The sequence below is a fragment of the Mirounga angustirostris genome, unplaced genomic scaffold (genome assembly GCF_029215605.1).
Source record: "Mirounga angustirostris isolate CCGP_5_RB_7025 unplaced genomic scaffold, mMirAng1.0.hap1 SCAF_6, whole genome shotgun sequence".
Taxonomy (NCBI): Eukaryota; Metazoa; Chordata; class Mammalia; order Carnivora; family Phocidae; genus Mirounga; species Mirounga angustirostris.
In genome coordinates this window covers 65,339,804-65,358,987 of record NW_026991714.1, presented here as the reverse complement: position 1 = coordinate 65,358,987, position 19,184 = coordinate 65,339,804, and the positions used below count along the sequence as shown (strand labels likewise).

The 19,184-nt window shown below is 50.6% G+C and overlaps 1 protein-coding gene across 1 annotated transcript in view; it reads left to right on the top strand.

Moving 5' to 3' along the window:
* LOC123847014 (kinesin-like protein KIF28P) overlaps positions 1-19,184 on the top strand; it is a 70,235-nt gene that overhangs the window by 44,325 nt on the left and 6,726 nt on the right. Inside the window, 11 exon segments of the mRNA XM_064595529.1 lie at positions 457-568; positions 1,816-1,883; positions 3,644-3,719; positions 4,303-4,425; positions 5,668-5,758; positions 6,741-6,795; positions 8,219-8,342; positions 9,486-9,630; positions 15,351-15,469; positions 15,972-16,163; positions 17,257-17,453. Coding sequence (XP_064451599.1) covers positions 457-568; positions 1,816-1,883; positions 3,644-3,719; positions 4,303-4,425; positions 5,668-5,758; positions 6,741-6,795; positions 8,219-8,342; positions 9,486-9,630; positions 15,351-15,469; positions 15,972-16,163; positions 17,257-17,453 — 1,302 coding nt within the window.

Genomic DNA, 19,184 nt, shown 5'->3' with positions numbered 1-19,184 from the left:
TAACTTTATGGGCTCTTCTGAAGGCAGTAGGAGAGAAAAGCAAGAAGAGGACTTAAACCTACTCCCCATTCTCCCCTACTCCACCGCTAGCTGGCTGCCCTCTTCCTCAGATTGAACTCTTCTTTATACACAGATTTACAATAGCCTGCAGGCTCCCCGGGTTTTCCTCACATGATTAAGCATGTTTGTTCCTCAGATCTAAACTTCCCTCTGTCTGTCATGGTCTCTCCAGGGTTGAGGGCAGGGAAGGAGCCTGTGGCTCATGCGGGTAGCCGTCTTGCTGCAGCATCCTCGTACAGAAGGTGTCTCAACTAATTGATATTAGTTAGAGTCATGCCTCAGGTTTATGGGGTCAACGAGGGGATGGGTGGGGTGTTTCTGACTTATTCCCAGGGAGGCAGATTTCTTCTTGACATATTTTTTTATCTGTTGTTTTGTATTTTCTTTTTCATTCAGTGCTCTGGCTGATGCAGCCATGGGGAAGAGAGTCTTGCATGTTCCCTATAGAGATTCTGTTCTGACTAAACTGCTCCAGCCAGCTCTGGGCGGGAACAGCAGAATGACTTTGGTAAAGTGACTCTCTTACAGCATGTGACACCAATTTAACTGTTGCTGTTGTTGTCGCTGTTACTGTTACAATTATGCTTAGTGTGCTATGGTGTCACACTTTGCATTTACATAGCGCATTCTTACCTAGCTTGTGACTCCTGGAACTCTTTCTATTACGATGTTCAAATATTATTCATTTTCATTTTTTATTTCTTTTCTGTAGTGTTCAGGCTCTCTACAAGGAACATACTATTATTATCAGGAAAAAACATCAGATTTTTCAAATCACACTGATAAGGTCATACTATTCTAAATCAGGGGTTCAGGGCAAGACTGGAAATCAGTTTGACCATGTGTGAGACACAAGGCAGGTGTTTAACCTGGAGAGGAGCTGAACTGTGTCACCTTAGCAAAGACTCCAGACTCTTACTACTGAAGGTTTGCCAAGTGGGTACAATGTAGAATGTGTTAAAATCAGGATTCTCTGCTCTTTGGCTTCAGGTGTGGGAAGGAACAAAGCCGGGCAAACTCTGCCTGCCTCCTGCTTGCTGTGGATTGGGAGAGAAATGCTCACTGCCTGGCCTGTTCTGTGCATGCTCTCCCAAATTCACAGAAGACATCCTTGTTCTCTATCGCCGAATCTTGCCTACGCATTTAAAAATATTTCAAAGTTCTTTTGGTTGTCTGTTTGCCCGTGGGCCACAGTGGGCACATCCCCCAAGAACCTGGACTAAAAAAAGGGGCCCATAAGATGCTCAGAATGTTAGACTACAAAGTCAAGTGTAACAGGTCTGCAGGGCAAGGCCCTGACTTGGGCGCTACGACGCTTTAACAGAGAAAGATGTGGTTTGGGAGGAGGTTGGGCGTCACTTCAAAGAGTATCTGCAAAGCCAACATCCAAGCGCCAGATCCTCTGTGGCTCCAACCCTATTTCCGGCACAGTTATCTTAACACCTCCTTTGTTTTATTTCTAAAGTGGATATGCTAACAGTATTCCCTTGGAAGTGTTGCTGTGTGTGTTGTGAATTTGTGTCGTGTGTTTGTGTTGTGTATCTGAGGTGTCTGTGAGCTGCGTGCGTCATGTGTGTGGGGGGGGTATATGTGGGGTCAGCATATGCTATAAATGTGTGTCACATGCGTTTTCCGACTTGTAAAGCTTGAACAATACTGTAAATTACAAGATATTCTATGAACATTAGCTGTACAATATCTACAACAAAAAAACCCTCTAAAATCGCACAAGCTGAAAGGGCTATTTTTTTACAGATAGCAGCCATAAGCCCCGCTGACATCTGCTATGAAGAAACTTTGTCCACATTAAGATACGCTGAGAGGTACAGGTATGAATATTTACTATCCCTAGTAGCTCTCGGTTCTAAATCTGCCAGATTCTTCTGGTATCCTCTACCCGATGGGTTGGCAGTTGGGAAAGAGGTGCGGGAGGAGACAAGACAGAATGCTTCCTGGGAACTGGGGCCCTCCTGAACCTGTCACTCGGTCGCTCCAGCTCTGCATGGGAGAGACACCGGGGGCGCAAACTGATGGGGAAGGGCTTGCCAATCCCCCGATGTGATTGGCATTGTCCTCCCTGTATTTTCCTGCCAAATAGCATGGCCATTCATACATTTCTTCCCTTGTCACATGGCCCACGGGGAGCGCGGAGTGGCAGGCAGAGGACTTTTATGCTAATAATGTGGGAGGCAACTCCCCAGGCTGGCACCCACTTTCTCGCTCCACAGCTTTCCCCCCACGCTCATTCTCATTTCTCCAGGCCCCACACATACAGATTATACTCTCGGAGTAGGCCTGGCGGTCATCGGCATCTCCTCCTGGGGAGGGTTCATCATCGCCAGTTTCCTTCTGTCCAATGGGGCTGGGAAGCAAGTCTACACACTTAGCCTGGGGAGGAGGCTGCAGCCCAGACAGGTTCCTGATTTTCAAGGCAGGTATCTGGATCCTGCTTCTCCGGACCCTTTTAAGAAAGTTGAGGGTACGGGGCGAGGGATACTCTAAGGAGGGTAGAAGCCACAGGCTGCCACCCCTCCTCCTTTCCTTTATGTGGCGGACATTGAGAATCTACCACCGAGACCCACCTATCGGGTTCAGATGGGACCTTGGGATTCTGGGCCTCCCCAGCCCTCAGCTGCATCCCATATGGAGGGAGGTGATTTCTCATCAGAGTTGGGGTGAAGAACACAGGCGATCAGTGCCAGACACATGGCAGATGCTCCAAACCATAGTTGTTACTGTGCCACCAAGTAGTGGCCACTCGTCGGGGGCTTCCCTGTGGCCTGGGCTCAGGGAGGGAGCCTTGCATTTCAGGGGCACAGACTAGTGTCCTCCTGCCTCGTGCAGCCTCAAGACCGTGTTACATCATTAGACATTTCTTCCAGCATCTGCACCACAAGCTCAGATCTTTGGGTCAGTTTTGTCTCTCTGCTTACCAGGTGCAAATCTGCTGCCAGCAGATTTCACGTGAGAGACTATGTGATGCAGAGGAAGGAGAAAACAGTAGCCAAAAGTCCCGGGCTCTGAGCCCGGATGTGCCACGGGCTGTGTGACTTAGGGGCCAAGCCTTGGAGATCCTCTCCTCCTCAGTGAAAGGAGTAAGGTGGCCAGAGTTAGTAAATAAAAACACAGGATCCCCAGTTAAGCTCAAATTTCAGATGCAGAGCAAGTCAGTTTGTTAGTGTAAGTATGTCCCATGCAATACACTAGAGGCAGTGAAAAAGTTAACCCCCAGGACCCCCACCAGCCTGGGGCACATGCAGAGCAGTGTGGACAGCTTCCAGGGTTGAGTTAGGACAGTTGCAGCCGCCCTGACTGTAGACTCTTCCACTAGTGGAGTCAGCCCAGTCGGCCAAGTGCATTCAGGACCCAGGACGTGTCAGGGCCGGGCTGTGGGCCCAGCTGAGCTGCTCATGTTTATTTGAGCGGGTGGACATCACTCAAGTTCCTTCTGGCCTTAACGATTCACTGGAACCCAACACAGTGGAACCAGCTGGGCTGAAAGGCTCCTGTTCCGCCAGTTGCCGGCCAGTGCTCTGCAAAGGGGCCCAGGGCCTGAGTGTGTGTTCATGTTTGCACATGGAAGGGCTAAAAAGATCCAGAACAAAGCCGTGGTCAACACCTCGACGCTGATGAGAGAGTCAAAGGCAGAGAACAACAAAGTACTGCTCACACGTGGAAATTCCAGGATGGCAGGTAAACTGAGTCTGGAGTCAGTGCCCGGTCCAGGTCAGGCTGGGAGCAGGATGGAGGGAGGGACCGGCTGCAGCCTCAGCATGAGGCTTGGGGGGTTGGCGAACACCTGCCTGGAATCGCTGGAGCCCTAGCCCAGGCCAGGGCAGCCTCTAGGAATATTTTGGCCCTGGCCTCGGGGAAGCACACTTTATTTTGAGGTAAACGCAGAGTTGCATGCAGTTGTAAGAAATAACGGCCCTGCCCTTCCTGGAGAGTCATTTTCAGTCTCATTTTTATTGCCATTTTTATTCCGAAGTCATGGTTTCTACCGAGACTACACTTTCCTTCCCAGAATTGCATGGCGGCCATCTGTCATTTATTCTACTAATGGTCTCATGCAGTTAAATGATGTTCGACTTTCCAGAACCCTTAGTGGCAGCACCCCAACCTCACCATTAATCCCTGGGGGGGGCAGCAGAAGAGCTCACGATGCCCCAGCTGGTTATTAGTTATTCTTCTCCACCCCCTTGACATTGCACACCCGTTGCTGAAAATGCCTCCCCCTTCCAGAGCGGCCAGCCTACCCGCTGGCAGAACCAGGGCCCGGGGCCACAGACTGGTCAGCCGACCTGGGTGCACCAGCTGGAGCAGGCTCGGGAGGAGTGGCATCAGCAGTATCTGGCCATCACCCAGGTGAGCCTCACTGCCTCCACCTGCAGAGGCCAGGCCCCACGGGAAGCTGCGGCCAGGTGGATTATGGGAGTAGCTTCTGTTTTCAGTGAACATGTAGTATGGGAGATGTGACAATGATTTACATTAATGCTATCGGCAGGGACAAGAGGGAAGGAAGCCAAGAAGCTTGATGAGTGAGGTTGAGGGTAGATTCGAGGCTGTTGATAATTACCGTTCAGGGAGAATTTGAGGACTACGACTGTGGGGACATATTGTGCCTACCCTGTCATTCACAGGCAGTATCAGATCCTAAATGGGCTGCGATGTGAATTTCGTATGTGGGTCAGGGAGATGCCCTCTTGGTCCCCCATCCACAGCACACTCCCGCCATGACCTGGCCCCCCAAAGCCACAGGTTCTGCATGAACCCCAAGTCAGGGGCCAGATGTGGAGCACTTTGGGAGTGGTGGCAGAGGTCCAGCCAGGCTTCTGAAAGGCTCGTGAGGCCTGGAAGAGGGGTGAGCCTCAGGCCAGGGGAGCCTAGTGCAGGCAGGGTCTGCAGCACCAGGAGGCCAGGCTGAGTTAGGGCCCAAGGATTCTAGAGGTGTGGACAGTAACAACGGCAAAGCTTCTTACCCTCTTTACTCTTTATCAGAATTCCAAGATTTAAAAGCTTTCCTTGTGCCTGCACCATATAGTCTGGTTCTCATTGACTATTGATCCTCTAGAAGTCCAAGACCAATCTGTACTATACTCAGGGATGAAACATGTTCAGGTGACCAAGAGAGAGTCCTACAGCACGTCCCATTTTGTCATCAATGTCTGATGACCAGTGAGCTCACCAGCAGGACGGGGGAGCATGAGATGTAGGGGAGAAGGCTTAGTGGAGGCCCAGGGAAGGATGAGCCAGGTGAGGCACTAGCCTGGGGCATCGGGACGGCGGGGGACTCGGGGGGGAAGTAGAAGTCAGCATGGAAGGGGTCGATGCAGGGCAGCCAGGAAGGGGGAACAGAGTTGGAGACGGGCTACACTTTGCAACACTCCTGTCCAGATAAACTCAGGCCCCCGATGGCCGACCTGCCAAAGGGGCTCACCCCTGCTCAGTTGAGCCCCCAGCCCCACTCAGTCTTCCTCGTCCGGGTTCGCTTTACTGGGCGATTTGACAGGATGTATAGACAAATGGCTTTGGTGCGAAGTGGATAGGACAGGAATGCTGCTCTCCCCTGAGCATGCAGGTCCTAGGACCTCTCCATGTCTCCTCCAGGAGCGGCAGATGACCGAGACCTTCCCTCACCTTCTCAACGTCAACAAGGACCCACAGCTCACGGGTGTTCTCAAGTACTTCATTCAGGCTGGTACTCACCCCTCTTGATTCACTCTGCACCTGCCCCTGCTTCTTGCTTCACAAGCATGTTTCTGGTTCTTTTGAATCTCTGTTTTTGCGGTAAATATATGTAACATAGAGTTCACCATGCTGACTATTTTTAAGTATACAATTCAGGGACATTAGTGTGTTCACAATGCTATGCAACCATCACCCCGATCCATCTCCAGAACCTTCCTTCTTCCCAAACTGAAACTCTGTCCCGATTCAACAATAACCCCCTGCCCTTGCCAGTTTCAGATCGTAAGTGGGCTGCACTTATGACTGTTCTAGGCAGCCCATATAATTGGAATCATACAATATCTGTCCTTTGTGACTAGCATGTTTCACTGAGCATCATGTCCTCAAGGTTCATTTATGTTGTAGCAGGTGTCAGATCTCCTTCCTTCCTTTTTAAGGCTGGATAATAGTCTAGTATATGTGTATACCACATTTTTTTTTTTATCTATTCAAACTTTGGAAAATGGCATCGGTATTATAGTAACTTCTGGCTTTCTGCACCCTGGCCTTATACACACCCCCGGACAGGAGAGGGTTCATGCGGGATGGAAGTGGGGGGCAGCCCCCCAGGAGGGCCGGCGTGGTGCTCTGGGCCCTGTCTGGGGGTCAGTGACAGGACTGAAACAGAGCTTCACAGACCAGGACCTTCCCCGTGGCCAGGCTTCATTGCATCTCCCAAGGCCCAGACGAAACAGTTTCTTCCTCCAGAATTCCCACCAATAAGGTGGAATTTGAAAAAAGCTAGGAATCCCACCAGAACAGCGCAGAACGTAAAACAGTTATCCCTAAGGCAGGGTGGTGTCCAAGGACTTATGACTGAAAATCCTAGCAGCAAAATCCCCTCGCACGATCCTCTTGGAGACCAAATAGCACTGCCCAAACGTGAGACATGATCCCTGTCCAGGTCAAATCCTGACAAACTTTGAAGACCAATTATCCCAATTCTTTTCAAGGTTTGTGTGATGCTGGTCGGGCTGCGTCAAATGCCATCCTTCTTCAAGGTTTAGGGTAAGTCTACACAAACCATCTTTGTCCAGCATGCATGAGCTGTGACCAGTCAGTCAGCCCACGGGAGAATCTCAGTGTTTGTCTGGTTGTCGCCGGGCCAGGCCACAAAGCCTGCTGGACAACCCCGAACAAGAAAGTACCAGACTGTCCTCAGGATCCACTCCAGGGCTTAGGGAAGAAAGCCTTGGAAGGGCTTTCAAGCTCTCACTGGAATCCCTCCTGCTGCACCCACCTTGTCTCCTTGGCTGTGATGTGGGGAGAAAGGGGAAGGCCAGTGGCTAGACACTGTATGAGAATTTAGCACACGGGGACATAAGTAGATGAGGCCAAAGAGTGAAAAGAGAGCCCACCACAAGTGGTTCACGTCTTTCGTGGTCTTAACCACCGAAGCAACAGCATCCTCAGATCTCTGTGCTCAGAGCCCTCCCTCACCAACTGGACTAAGATGAAGCCCAGCCTCTGAGGTGATTCCCCCCTATGAAGGGAGGCCCCCACGAACTCGCAGCTGTCCCGTACCTCTGTGGCCTGCCCACAGATTTCCAGCCAGGAGGCTCAATCAGCTCATACAGAGGCTTGACCGACCCATCCCCCTGGTGTAACTCAGCCCTCCTGAACTAAAGTGCAGGGAGAGGAGGGGAGGGGGCCTGTGCTGACCCTGCCCTACCAGCCTCTAGGTCCCTTCTCCTGACTCGTCCTGGGGACCCCCCTCCTCTCCCTTTCCAGACCACTCCCTGTGGGGACCCTATACAGATCTGTAAATGGCTGAACTCAAGAGGAGCCGAGGTTAAAACCTTTCCCACAGCATCCCTGGGCACCAAGCAAACAGTATGGATGGACATGTGTCTCGATACTCAGAACATTCCATGACAGCCAAGGAGTTGAGGAACATTCTAGAAGAGTTAAGAAGCTGGTCATTCAGGGCACACAGATAATGTCTAGGGGGCAGCCAATTTCTGACACCTCTGACATCGATCCCCCAAATCTTTAGCGTATAAAGTCTGGATTTGTATAATAAGACCCAGAAATGGATCTAAACTTCTCTGTGGTATGGACACTATTATCAGTCATTAGTAGCCGCCTGCCCCGGCATCCCTTTGCAAACATCTTTGCTTTTCATTCCCCCCCGCCCCTCAATCCTGCTGGCCTGTGAGTTCTTGAGGACTCTAGCCATGACCCAGCCTGTCCGGGCTCCTTGTGGCTCTCAGCCCTCAGCCCATGTGGTTCTGTTGGTAAAAGAATTGCTTTGTTGTCCTTCTGCACCTGCTTCTCCACCTGCAGCCCCGGGAGCCACAGCCCCAGACTGCTTCCTGCCACTCGGCGGCCGCGGGAGGTCTTACTGAAGCAGGAAAAAGGGCAAACAATCAGAACTGTTCGCTAAAGTCATCATTATTGTGGCTCCTTAGACAAACTCTTGTCTTTCTAGAATTTCAGATAAACATGCTTCCTTCACCAATCTGGATGGGAAAGTGACGGTCATGCCACACAGCAAATGCAAAGTTGTCGTTAATGGGGTGCCCATCGTGACCAAGACGAAGCTGCAGCACCTGGTGAACTTTCCTGCCTGGTCACAGAATTCCCTAAGCCCAACCCGAGAGCTAGGATGGGGGTCCTCGACAGGTGCCAACCACCCCGTGTCCTTCTGCTATGGTCACGACAGACACGGTCACAGCCTGGGGTTGGGAGATCTAATATTAACTCGCTGTGTGTTCTTGGGCAAGTCACTTCACTTCTCTGGACTTCATCTACAAAACAGAGAGGTGTGAACTAGAAGTTCACCAAGACCCTTTCCAGCTCTAATGTTTTGTGATAGCTTAGACTTCTTTAAAAACCTGCCACAGGGAGAGACTATAGCACCTCGAAAAGCCTGGGCTCCCCATCTCCTCCCCAGGCCCCAGCCTGAGTCCCCAGCACCATAGGGCCCAATCCCCTCTTCAACACATTCCCCACACTGTAGCCACAGAGAACCTTCTAGACAAGCTCTTTGGGGTAGACCCCGCCCTCCTGGAAATCCTCAGTGACCACACCTTTTCTCTTCTTCAACCCATTCCCCACACTGTAGCCACAGAGAACCTTCTAGACAAGCTCTTTGGGATAGACCCCGCCCTCCTGGAAATCCTCAGTGACCACACCTGTGTGAGCGGCCCCATCGCTCCGCCTCCTCCAGCCTCACTGCTCCACACGAAGGTCACACTGACCTTCTCTTGATTGTTCAAAACATCCCAGGCTCTGTTCAGCAGCAGTCTTCTCTGCCTTGGTGAAACTTACCACCCCTGATGTCTTAGCTTAAATAGTGCACCTCGGGAGAGGATTGCTCGGATCCCCAGTACATATTAGGCCCCTCGTCCCTTCTGCAGAAGCACACCCTTTCATTCAGGCATCTCTCTCAGGCTATTACACTATTTGTCTATAAAGTCCTAGAGGGGAGGGCCCAGGTCTGTTTGGTCCCCACTGGGATTCCCGAGTCAGAGCTCGATGTGGGATACCAAAGAAAAAATGAAAGCATACACACAAAAGCAAGATGCCAACCTCTTCCTCCCTGTTCATGGGTCTCTTCCCTGTCTGGGGAACTCGTGAAGGTCTTGTGATTGAACACAGTCGGACTGGGCATGGGGCCTTGGCCTCCCCTGGGGCAGGCTGATCCCACACCTCTGGCCTCCATTCTTCCCCTGAGCCACCTGTCTCCTCCCTAGGACCGCATTATCTTGGGATCCAACAGCTCCTACCTCTACATTGGGTTTCCTTCAGAGAGAGGCAATGAAGACTTGAACAGGTTTGACTATGACTTTTTCCAGCTGGAGAGAGCGGCTGCAGAAGGAGTGAGCGTGGACAAGCTCGGTGAGCAGCCCAGGGCCCTGCCTTCCCAGCATATTCCACGTGCTGATCTGAAAGCAACGGCTTTCTCTGTGTGCGCTCCTGCCTTCCTTAAGAAAATCATCTTTTACTGTTTCAAAGGGCAATGTTTGGAAAGTTAAAATAGATTTCCATGTAGATGTAGAAATGAGGGCATGTCAAAGATTTAATTCATTAAACTGTTTCTTTAGGGCACCTGGGTGGCTCAGATGGTTAAGCGTCTGCCTTCAGCTCAGGTTGTGATCCCCGAGTCCTGGGATCGAGTCCCCACATCGGGCTCCTGGCTCGGCGGAGAGCCTGCCTCTCCCCCTGCTCATGCTCTATCTCTGTGTCTCAAATGAATAAATAAAATCTTAAAAAAAATAAAAAATAAACAGTTTCTTTAATAAATGGAGTAGAGAAGAGAGTGGTATATCCAGTTGACCCTTGAACAACACGGGTTTGAACTGCATGGGTCCACTTATATGTGGATTTTTTTAAAAAATAAATACAGCATAGTTCTGTAAATGTATTTTCTCTTCCTTAGGATTTTCTTCTCTCTAGTGTACTTTGTTGTAAGAACACAGCATATAATACATAGAACAGACAAAATGTGTATTCATCAATTGCTTCTTGGTGAGTCTTCCAGCCAACAACAGGCTACTAGTAGGTACAATTTGGGGGAGTCAAAAGTTGAGTGGATTTTTGACTCTAAGGGGGGTCAGGGCCCCAACCAATAGTTTAGTGAGTGGACACTGGGACATCCCCTTAGGGGATCAGAATCCCTACACAAGGCTCTGCTAGGACATTTAAAGGACAGTCATCCCTTTTGCCTTATTTCCGTGTTCTGGAGGTTCTTCTCCAGAGCCTCCCCTGCACTTCACAGCCGCCATGTGGCTCTCACATACAATTCCCACTGCATCGTGGCCAGTCCACCTGTCCTCAGTGCCTGGACACGTTCCACCCTCCTTCCCCAGAGCCGCTTGCCATGGTGGGGAAGCAGTGTGTGGGCAATGCTCAATTTTGAAGCAATTTCTTGAGACGTACAGAAAAGTTTCAAGAGTCATGCATAGGACTCTCATACACACCTGAGTTCCTGTGTCAACATTTCCTATACTTGCTTTATTATATATCTGTAATGTGTGTATATATATGTAAATATGTGTATACATCATCTTTAAATATATATATAATTTTTTCCTAATCATTTGAGAGTAAGTGGGTTGAGAGTAATCATTGAGAGTAATTGAGAGTAATATGGACTTGATGCATATTTAACTAATTGTTCATGTCAACAGTGTCCTTTATAACAACAACAAATTCAAGTCCAACATCCAAATAAGGACCACATTCAGTTGTCACGTCTTTGGTCTCCTTAAACCTGGTAAAGGTCTTTGTCTTTCATGACCTTGATGTTTTTAAAGAGTAAAGGCCAGTTGTTTAGCAAAATGTTCCTTAATTTATCTTTTTGGTGGCTGCCCAGTTTCTCCACTGTGAAGTTACTAATTCTTTTTAATTAATATATTTTTTAAGATTTCATTTTTATTTATTTGACAGAGAGACAGCGAGAGAAGTGGGAGAGGGAGAAGCAGGCTTCCCGCTGAGCAGGGAGCCCATTGCGGGGCTCGATCCCAGGACCCTGGGATCATGACCTGAGCTGAAGGCAGATGCTTAATGACTGAGCCACTCAGGCACCCCTTTAATTAATATTTTATGAGAGACTTAGATATGTAGATACCCTACATCTCATCATACTTTCATCCATTAGTTTTATCATCCTTTGATCATTCTTGGCTTGGATTATGATGATGACTTTTGTCAAATGGTGAATTTCTAGCTGGACCCTTTCTTCTACATTCAGTTGAAAAAATCCACTGTGAAGAAGAAATGGTCTCTATTTGCTTATTCACTTATTTATGTCAATGTGATCTCACAGAATCCAATTTTACACAATGGGTTTTAATCTGTTGCTTTCAGGGGTTTTTTTGATGCACAAACTGTCCTAGATATGGCCTGAGGAGTCCCTTCAAGCTGACTTCCATGTCTTCCTGACATGTCCCCATCATTCCTTGAACACCAGCTTCCTTTATGGCAGAAGAACATATTCTAGGTTCATCTGTGGACTCTCAGTCCCAGCACTGGAGTTAGGCACTTCTCCCAGCATCCTGACTCCTTTTGGTTGAGAATTGCATTTATAAATCAAGATCTGAGGCTGGGTATGCAGACCGCTGTATTGATATAAAGATATGTCTCTATGGACAGAGAGATGTACATCTCCCACACACATATGGAGAGCTTTGTCTATATCCACAAAACCATGAGTTCATATATGATAACTTCCAATTCCAGTTCAATGCCCCAGGAGTTAGTCTAGTTTTCCCTTGGTGCGGAAAACTTTTAATATAATATTTATGTTCCATTTTTCTCCATCTGTCCTCTGGATTCCATCCCCCAGAGCAGAGGGAGAGGGAGAAGCAGATGCCACGATGAGCAGGAAGCCCCACGCGGGACTCGGCCCCAGCACCCTGAGATCATGACCTGAGTCGAAGGCAGACCCTTAACCAAGCCACCCAGGCGCCCCCACCCCAGCACCTTCTTTATCATTTGTCCCTGCAGAGTCCCCTCCCCTGCATCATCAAATGCTCTCTATGGGTCGTTCCCATCACACAAACATGCTCCACTATCTTCCATCAGAAAACTAAACAAACCCCTACCTTGACCCACGCCCCCCTTTAGCTATGCCATATTGCTTTTTATTCCCTTTGATAGAAAACTAGTCAGCTATTCCCACTTTCTCATCTCTCAGGCACGGCCTGGCCTCCTTCAGCCGGCCTCCGTCCCGACCATTCCTAGACGCTGTGCACTCTGTGTTCTAGATCAGTAGACACCTGTCCACGCCCATCTCACTGAGGTCTGGGCAACGTTTTGCACTGTTGAGTACTCTCTCCCGTATGAAATATTTTCCTCTTGGAACAACACGCCCTCTTGGTTTCCTTCCAGGCTGCTGCTCCCACATCCCCTTTCCTGGCTCCCCCTCATCTGAGCCATGTTGAGCTTGGACCTTGGGACTCTTCTCCAGATGGATGCTCCCCCAGGTCCTCATCCAGCCTCAGTGGCGCTCAGCACCATCTTATGGAAACGACCCTCAGCAACCATTTCTTGCTATCTACTTGCGCTCTGCTTGGCATCTTCATCCAGCTGCCTTCCCGATAGTTCCACCTGCACGTCCCACAGACGTCTCAACCACTCACTGCACCCTATTTTCACACCCAAATTTACCACATTGGCCTCCTCCCTTCCCTCACTTCATGATCCAATCCACCTTTCCTCCATCGGCTTGCACTGCCATTTCTGTGCAAGCCACCTTCTTCTCTTGCCTGTTACTCTCGGGCTGAAAATTATTCATCAACTTCTCAGTATAAGAATAAAATCCAAACTCCTTACCATGGCCTTGAAGGCCCTATATGACCCACCACGGCCTCATCTCACACCACTCTCTCCTTACCTCACTTTGAAACTTCCTGGTCTCCTTGTGCTCCTGCAGTACACACCAAGCCCTGTTCTGCCTCAGGGCCTTTGTACTTGTTGCTTGTTTTCCTTTGCCTCTTCAGCTCATTCTCAGCTTTCAACCCTCAGTTGAAATCTTACCTTTCAGATAGATCTTCCCCTTTCTTGGTCTCATCCAGTTACTCTCTCTTACATAATTCTATTTCCTTCTAACATTTATCACATTTAAAATTTTACTTATTGCTTTACTTGATTATTTTCTATTCATCCATGTGAGAATATCAGCTCTAACTGGGATTTTTTTCTCTTGTTCATCCATTTATTTATATCTTCTTTCATTAAGTATTAGCTGAGCTCCTACTATGTGCTAGATGTGGTTTTAAGTCCTGGGGATCCTTCCCTGCTTTACAGAGCTGACAGGAGTATGTTCACTCCCTAATCTCCAGAGGGCCCTCAGTGAGTATTTGTTGTATGAATGATGAATGAGATAAATTGAATCAGTCCCCACACAGAAGCTTAGTTATGCATGTGTGTGACCAAGGGCCCAAATGCGGGCACCTCCCTGCTCTGTCTGGGAACACAGCCACCCCAGGAGCGTCATGCCCCGGACATCAGGTCCCTCCCAGGCGAGGGCAGACTGGGATGTGAGCTCCCCACTCACCTCCTAGCCCCACCTAGCGGCCTTCTGAGCCTACAGAAGCTGTAACCCAATAACTAGAGAGACTCAGTGTGAGGCTGGACAGATGGTTGGAGAGATGGTGATGGACAGAGTCCAGGCCCTGGACTAGAGAAAATCCAGCCTTGGGTTTCTGAGTCTAAGATGTTCCTTCTGCTCTCAACCTGCCTTCCACCCCCCAGCACTAATCTGGGATTCCTCAGAGTCAAGAGCATCCAAAGCTCTGACACTGCCCTTCCTTGCATCAGGGAGGCTCCGGAGCACCTTCCCTGTCTCCCACACCCAGGCCTGGGTGGCTTTGCTCAGGGCTCTCCTGGGGTCTGGGCGAACTGGCACTCCACGGAAAGCTTTGTGCTGTGCTGGGCCCCTGGGTGGAGGAGCGGCCCATACGTGCCAGGGCCAGCCCTTTCCTGGAGAACACTAGCTTGCCTGAACTTGCCTGAAAACCATGAGTGGAGGGCACTGGGATGCACCCACACGCGTGCAAAACAGTCTCTCCCTTTTCCCTATACCAGTTTTTTCCTCCAAATTTCAGCAAAATAAACGGATGCGAAATTCACCTCCTTACTCCTTTTCTGCTGCAGTTCCTGACCCAAACAAACAAGGCTCTGGAGCACCAAGCCTACATACTCCATTTACTCATGCACACCTTCTTCCCCAGCCCAGGGCTAGTGGCGCAACGAGGTGCAACAAGCGCCAGACCCTTGGTTGAAAGCACTCGGCATCTGTGAAGACTGCGGGTCCTCAACAAGGCAGTAGTGGACAGTTCTGCGGAGCCAGACCTCAGGGCCACAGGGCACGGTGTGGACCCGTGGGCAGGAAATCCCTAGAGTTGAGAGTCCCTGACACAAGGCAGCACCAGCCTGGGTCTGGCAGGGGGACTGGCTGTCCCACCATCTCCAGGACCCCCAGATGCAAACTACCCAAGGGACAGAAGTAAGAACCGGTTACCTGCTGCTCAAGAGGAATCCCCAGACCTTCATGTAGCCAACCATGCTTTATGCTCCCCACCCTCCTCCCAGGACAATCTGCAGCTGCTTTGATCAAGGACCCTGAGACCACAAATGGGAACCAGAGGCAGGGATCCTCCTGTCGTGACACTGCCGAGATTCATGGGTTGAGATGAGTAGCTATTTAAGAGAGAGTCGGGTAGTGGTTTTTCTCCACACTTACTTGGTTTGGGTTTTTTTTTTCAAGATTTCATTTATTTGAGAGAGAGAGAGAGAGAGAGCACGTGCATGAGTGGGGGGGGCAGAGGGAGGGGGAGAGGCAGGCTCCCCGCTGAGCAGGGAGCCCCACACGGGACTCGATTCCGGGACTCTAGGATCATGACCTGAGTCGAAGGCAGATGCTTAGCCCACTGAGCCACACAGACACCCCTGGGTTTTTTTTGTTTTGTTTTTTTAATTACATGCTTATAATTTTTAAATGCAGACATTTGATGAACAATCAAATGAATGAGCGAGCATATGAATTCCCTTGTGGCTGACAAGTGTCCCAGAACAGGTGGCCAGCGCTCAGGAGCACTGTGCTGTCTTCCTAGGGGCCGCAGGCCACGGGGAGGGGAACGCAGACCCCAGCGTGCTGGCCGTGTTCCAGGACTATGTCAAACTGATGCCGCTGGTGGCGGAAGCAAATCAGATGCGCGAAGAGCTGGAGAAGGTAAGAGCTAGGAGACGATACAGCGCCAGGTCCAGGAAAGGCCCCGGGGAACAAGGTCCACGGCCCCTCACGCCACTGCTCCAGCTGTCTCCGTGGTATGGACGGGGACATCGGGGCCTGGAGAGGTCAGGACCCGGGACCCCACCATGAGCCAGTGACAGAACCCAGGTCAACACCCAGACTCACCAGTCCCAGCCGCTAGCGCCATTCCTTCCACCTCTGGCCACTGAGGCTGCCACGGCCACCAGGGCCCCAGACCCCAGGGCCCCAGACCAATGCTTGCCTGCCAAACCACCCCATCCCAGATTGCCCTCCAGTGGGGTTTCTCTGGGCCCAGCACCCCGAAGCCTTCTAGGCCACAGAGAGGACCTGAGCGGGGGTTGGCCCCCTGGATACAGGATCCCAATCCTCAGGAAACTTGCAAGAGACTTACACGTTTGGGAGTGTCAGAGAAAGGGAAAGACAGGCAGGGTGACTTAGGGTAAAGTGTTTCTCTTGCTAGGGACTCAGAATGGAACTGAAGGTGAAGAATTTAGCGTCGTCAGACTCTAGGGGCTACGACCTACAGAAAGAGGTCATGGTGAAAGTGACCCACCAAAGGACTCATGAGGTGAGGACGCCTCTGGGGACGGGGTTTCTGAGGCACTCTCCCAGGGACAGAGTTCAGTTCACCCCTACAGCCTGTGGAGACCCAGTGAAAGGACACCATGTGTTCTGAGTGTGAGCTGGGACTCTGTGGACAGTGTCTGGGGACAGAAGACCCCTCCTCTGTGTTTCCCTCCTGGGCCTCTCTCCCACACGGCACCAAGTCCTGGGAATGGTCCCGATCACCAGCACTGAATACTTTCTGTTGTTTTTTTTTCTCTTTTTATTTATTTATTTGAGAGAGAAAGAGCATGAGCAGGAGAGGGTGAAGCAGGCTTCCCGCGGAGCAGGGAGCCCAATACGGGACTCGACCCCAGGACCCTGGGATCATGACCTGAGCCGAAGGCAGACGCTTAACCAACTGAGCCACCCAGGTGCCCTATTTTTAACATGACTTAAAGGCTTGAGTACCAGAAGGGAGCCTGAGAGTTTATCCAACTGATGGTAGTGTCTGTGTGCAAGCAAGACAGAGACAGAGAGACGAGCCCGTCTGGAGCAATGAGAAAATCTGCACTCCTGTTAAGATTGCAGAAAAGGCCGTGGCTGATCCATTCCTATGTTTGCCTTTGCTCACTGGCAGGAGGGTCCCCTTCAGGTACCTAAGACCCCTTGCCTTTCCCTCTGCCCAACAGAAAAGACTGGGGCGCTCTTTGGGTGTCCTTTATGTATTTTTGCCTTTGGAGCATGCCCCGGACCTCTGGCTCCAGCCCAACACACTCTCCTTAGCCCATCTTCTGAGATGAGCCCCGAATTCTCTGGGGGCCTCCGGGTGGGCTGCTCCCTCCCAAATCCACGGCCGGAGTTGGCAAATGTGCCACTGGCGAAGGGGACCATCCGTCACTAGATGATCTGCTCTACCGAGCAACGAGCTGTTCCTTCTCTGGGTTTCACACTTCCGCTCGTTCCCCCAAAGTTGTCGAAATCTTCTGGGTCAAGCCCGCTGTGTAAAATCTTCTTAAAATTGTGAAATGCGACACACAGGGAAAGATAGGGGCCTGTGTGTGTGTTTTCTGCCAGGTGCTGGGGTCACAAGGTCACGGCTCGAGTTTAACGGGCCCCCAGGCTGGGAGGGCCCAGGGAGCAAACCTGAGCCAGGCCAGTCTCCACCCCGAACTTCTGAGACATGTTCCTGTTCTTTTCAGTCTCTTCATCTGACCAGCGCCACAGTGGCCTCCTCTGAATCTCCTGGGGTGAGGAGAGAGGGGAGACATGTTCCATCCCTTCACGTCACTGTAGCAAAGTCCCTCACCGCCGGGGAGGCTCGAGCAACAAAGCTTTATCTCTCACAGCTCTTGAGGCTGGAAGCCCAAAATCGTGGCACGGGCAGATTTGCTATCCAGTGAGGGACGGCTTCATGGGTCAGAGCGGACATCTTCTTGCTGGGTCCTCGCATGATGTTAGGGCCCTGGGAGGGTTCTGGGGCTGCCTTCGTAAGGGCGCTAACTCCATTCATGAGGGCTCCACCCTCATGAGCTGGTCACTTTGCATATGCTCCGCTTCCTCATCCCATCACATCGGGGGTTAGGTTCCAACGTATGGATTTGGGGGGACCTAACATTCAGTCCAGAGCAGCAGGCTTGATGCCGGCTCACCGCACACCCCCAGGGCAGCTCTCGGGGGTCTCGGTCTGAGACACCCACCCTGGGAGTCAACCTGGACTTCTGTGAGGCCTTCGGAGCTGAATCCTCAATGTGTGTGTGATTATGCTTTTGTTTCTTGTGTTTTCTAGAAGGTGCCATGAGGACAGAGAAGCTTTGGTGATCCAGTGTTCCACATGCCTCTCTGGGGCCAGGCATGCCCCCCGAGTTGGGGTTGGCAGTTTCCTACTGTCTTGTCAGACCTTGTTTCAAGGAGATTTTTAGTTTTTAAAAACTGTTTTTCATGTGATTCTGTGTTCCAAGGCTTATTGTTTATTATGGTTTAAGGTGATTTGAAAACACTTTATTCAGCCTCTTCTATTATTAGCAGGAAGGTTACCTGAATCACACAGGCTGCCCTGGCCAGAAATAGAAGGCAAAGCCGTGTTTTTGCACCTTAGGGTTAAGCGTATCCTGGGGGAGAGCACTGGCCGGCTTCTGTAGAAACCACACTGGGCTCCCTTGTAAGGGGCTGGGTGCTAACAGATTTTATGGTGATTTTGTTTCTATTTTTCTTTCTTCTCAGAGGCTAATCTTACTGATCTGTCATCTTCAAGCCTGTCCATTTCACCTTTTAAAAGTACCAGTGACCTTTCCTCGAAAGAAGGTACTCCTTCCCCAGGAGCCCACCTGAAATGTTGGCGGTTGGTCGTTCTGGGAATGCTCTGTGGGTCTGGTTCTGAAGGCTCGAAGAACAGCCTGGTGCAGAGCGGCAATGTGGAGAGACACACTCGGCACGTTTTTGGTGGCTGGTCTTGCAAACGTTCGCCTCAGACTGCGAACCATGAATGCCACTGGGAGGAGACAGGACCCACGGGCTGCTCGTGTGACCATCAGAGTCACATCCCAGACAATTCAGGAGCTGGCCAGGGCCACGGGAGGAGAGGGAGGTTGTCTACACTGGAAAGGCTAGCCGCACTCACTTTTTAGGAGTTCCTGTGCAAAAGCTTCCAGCCAGGGAGTCTGTGCCCAGGGTCACACCTGCTGGTCCCACAGAGCCTCGCTGACCTGTCACAGGGCCCGAAGTCTGCTCTCCGCAAGGAGGGATGCAGCGGACTGATGATCTGGGTTCCCATGATCTTAGCTCCTTAGCCTAAAGGTCTTGAAAAAGCCCACACTCTCTGGAACTTGTGTTGTGCTCTGTCCACATAGCATTTGCCACGGCCACATTCGCAGGGACTCTTGGAGGACAGGGCTGTGCCTCACTGTATTCGAGGCAGACAAGAAAAGAAAAAAGTCTTTTAGTGTCTTTTTTCTTAGGGAAGTAAGGTTGAATCAGGTTCCAATTTGATGAGGCCAAATCATGACTAAATGAGCTTTGCTTTAACGCTGTTGTGTTGCCTCTTACCCTCCTTCTAGGGAGGCTCCTCTGTTCTCTCTTCAGGCTGTAGGCAGTTCAGGCAGTTTACACAAAAGCCCAAGTCTCTTAGCAA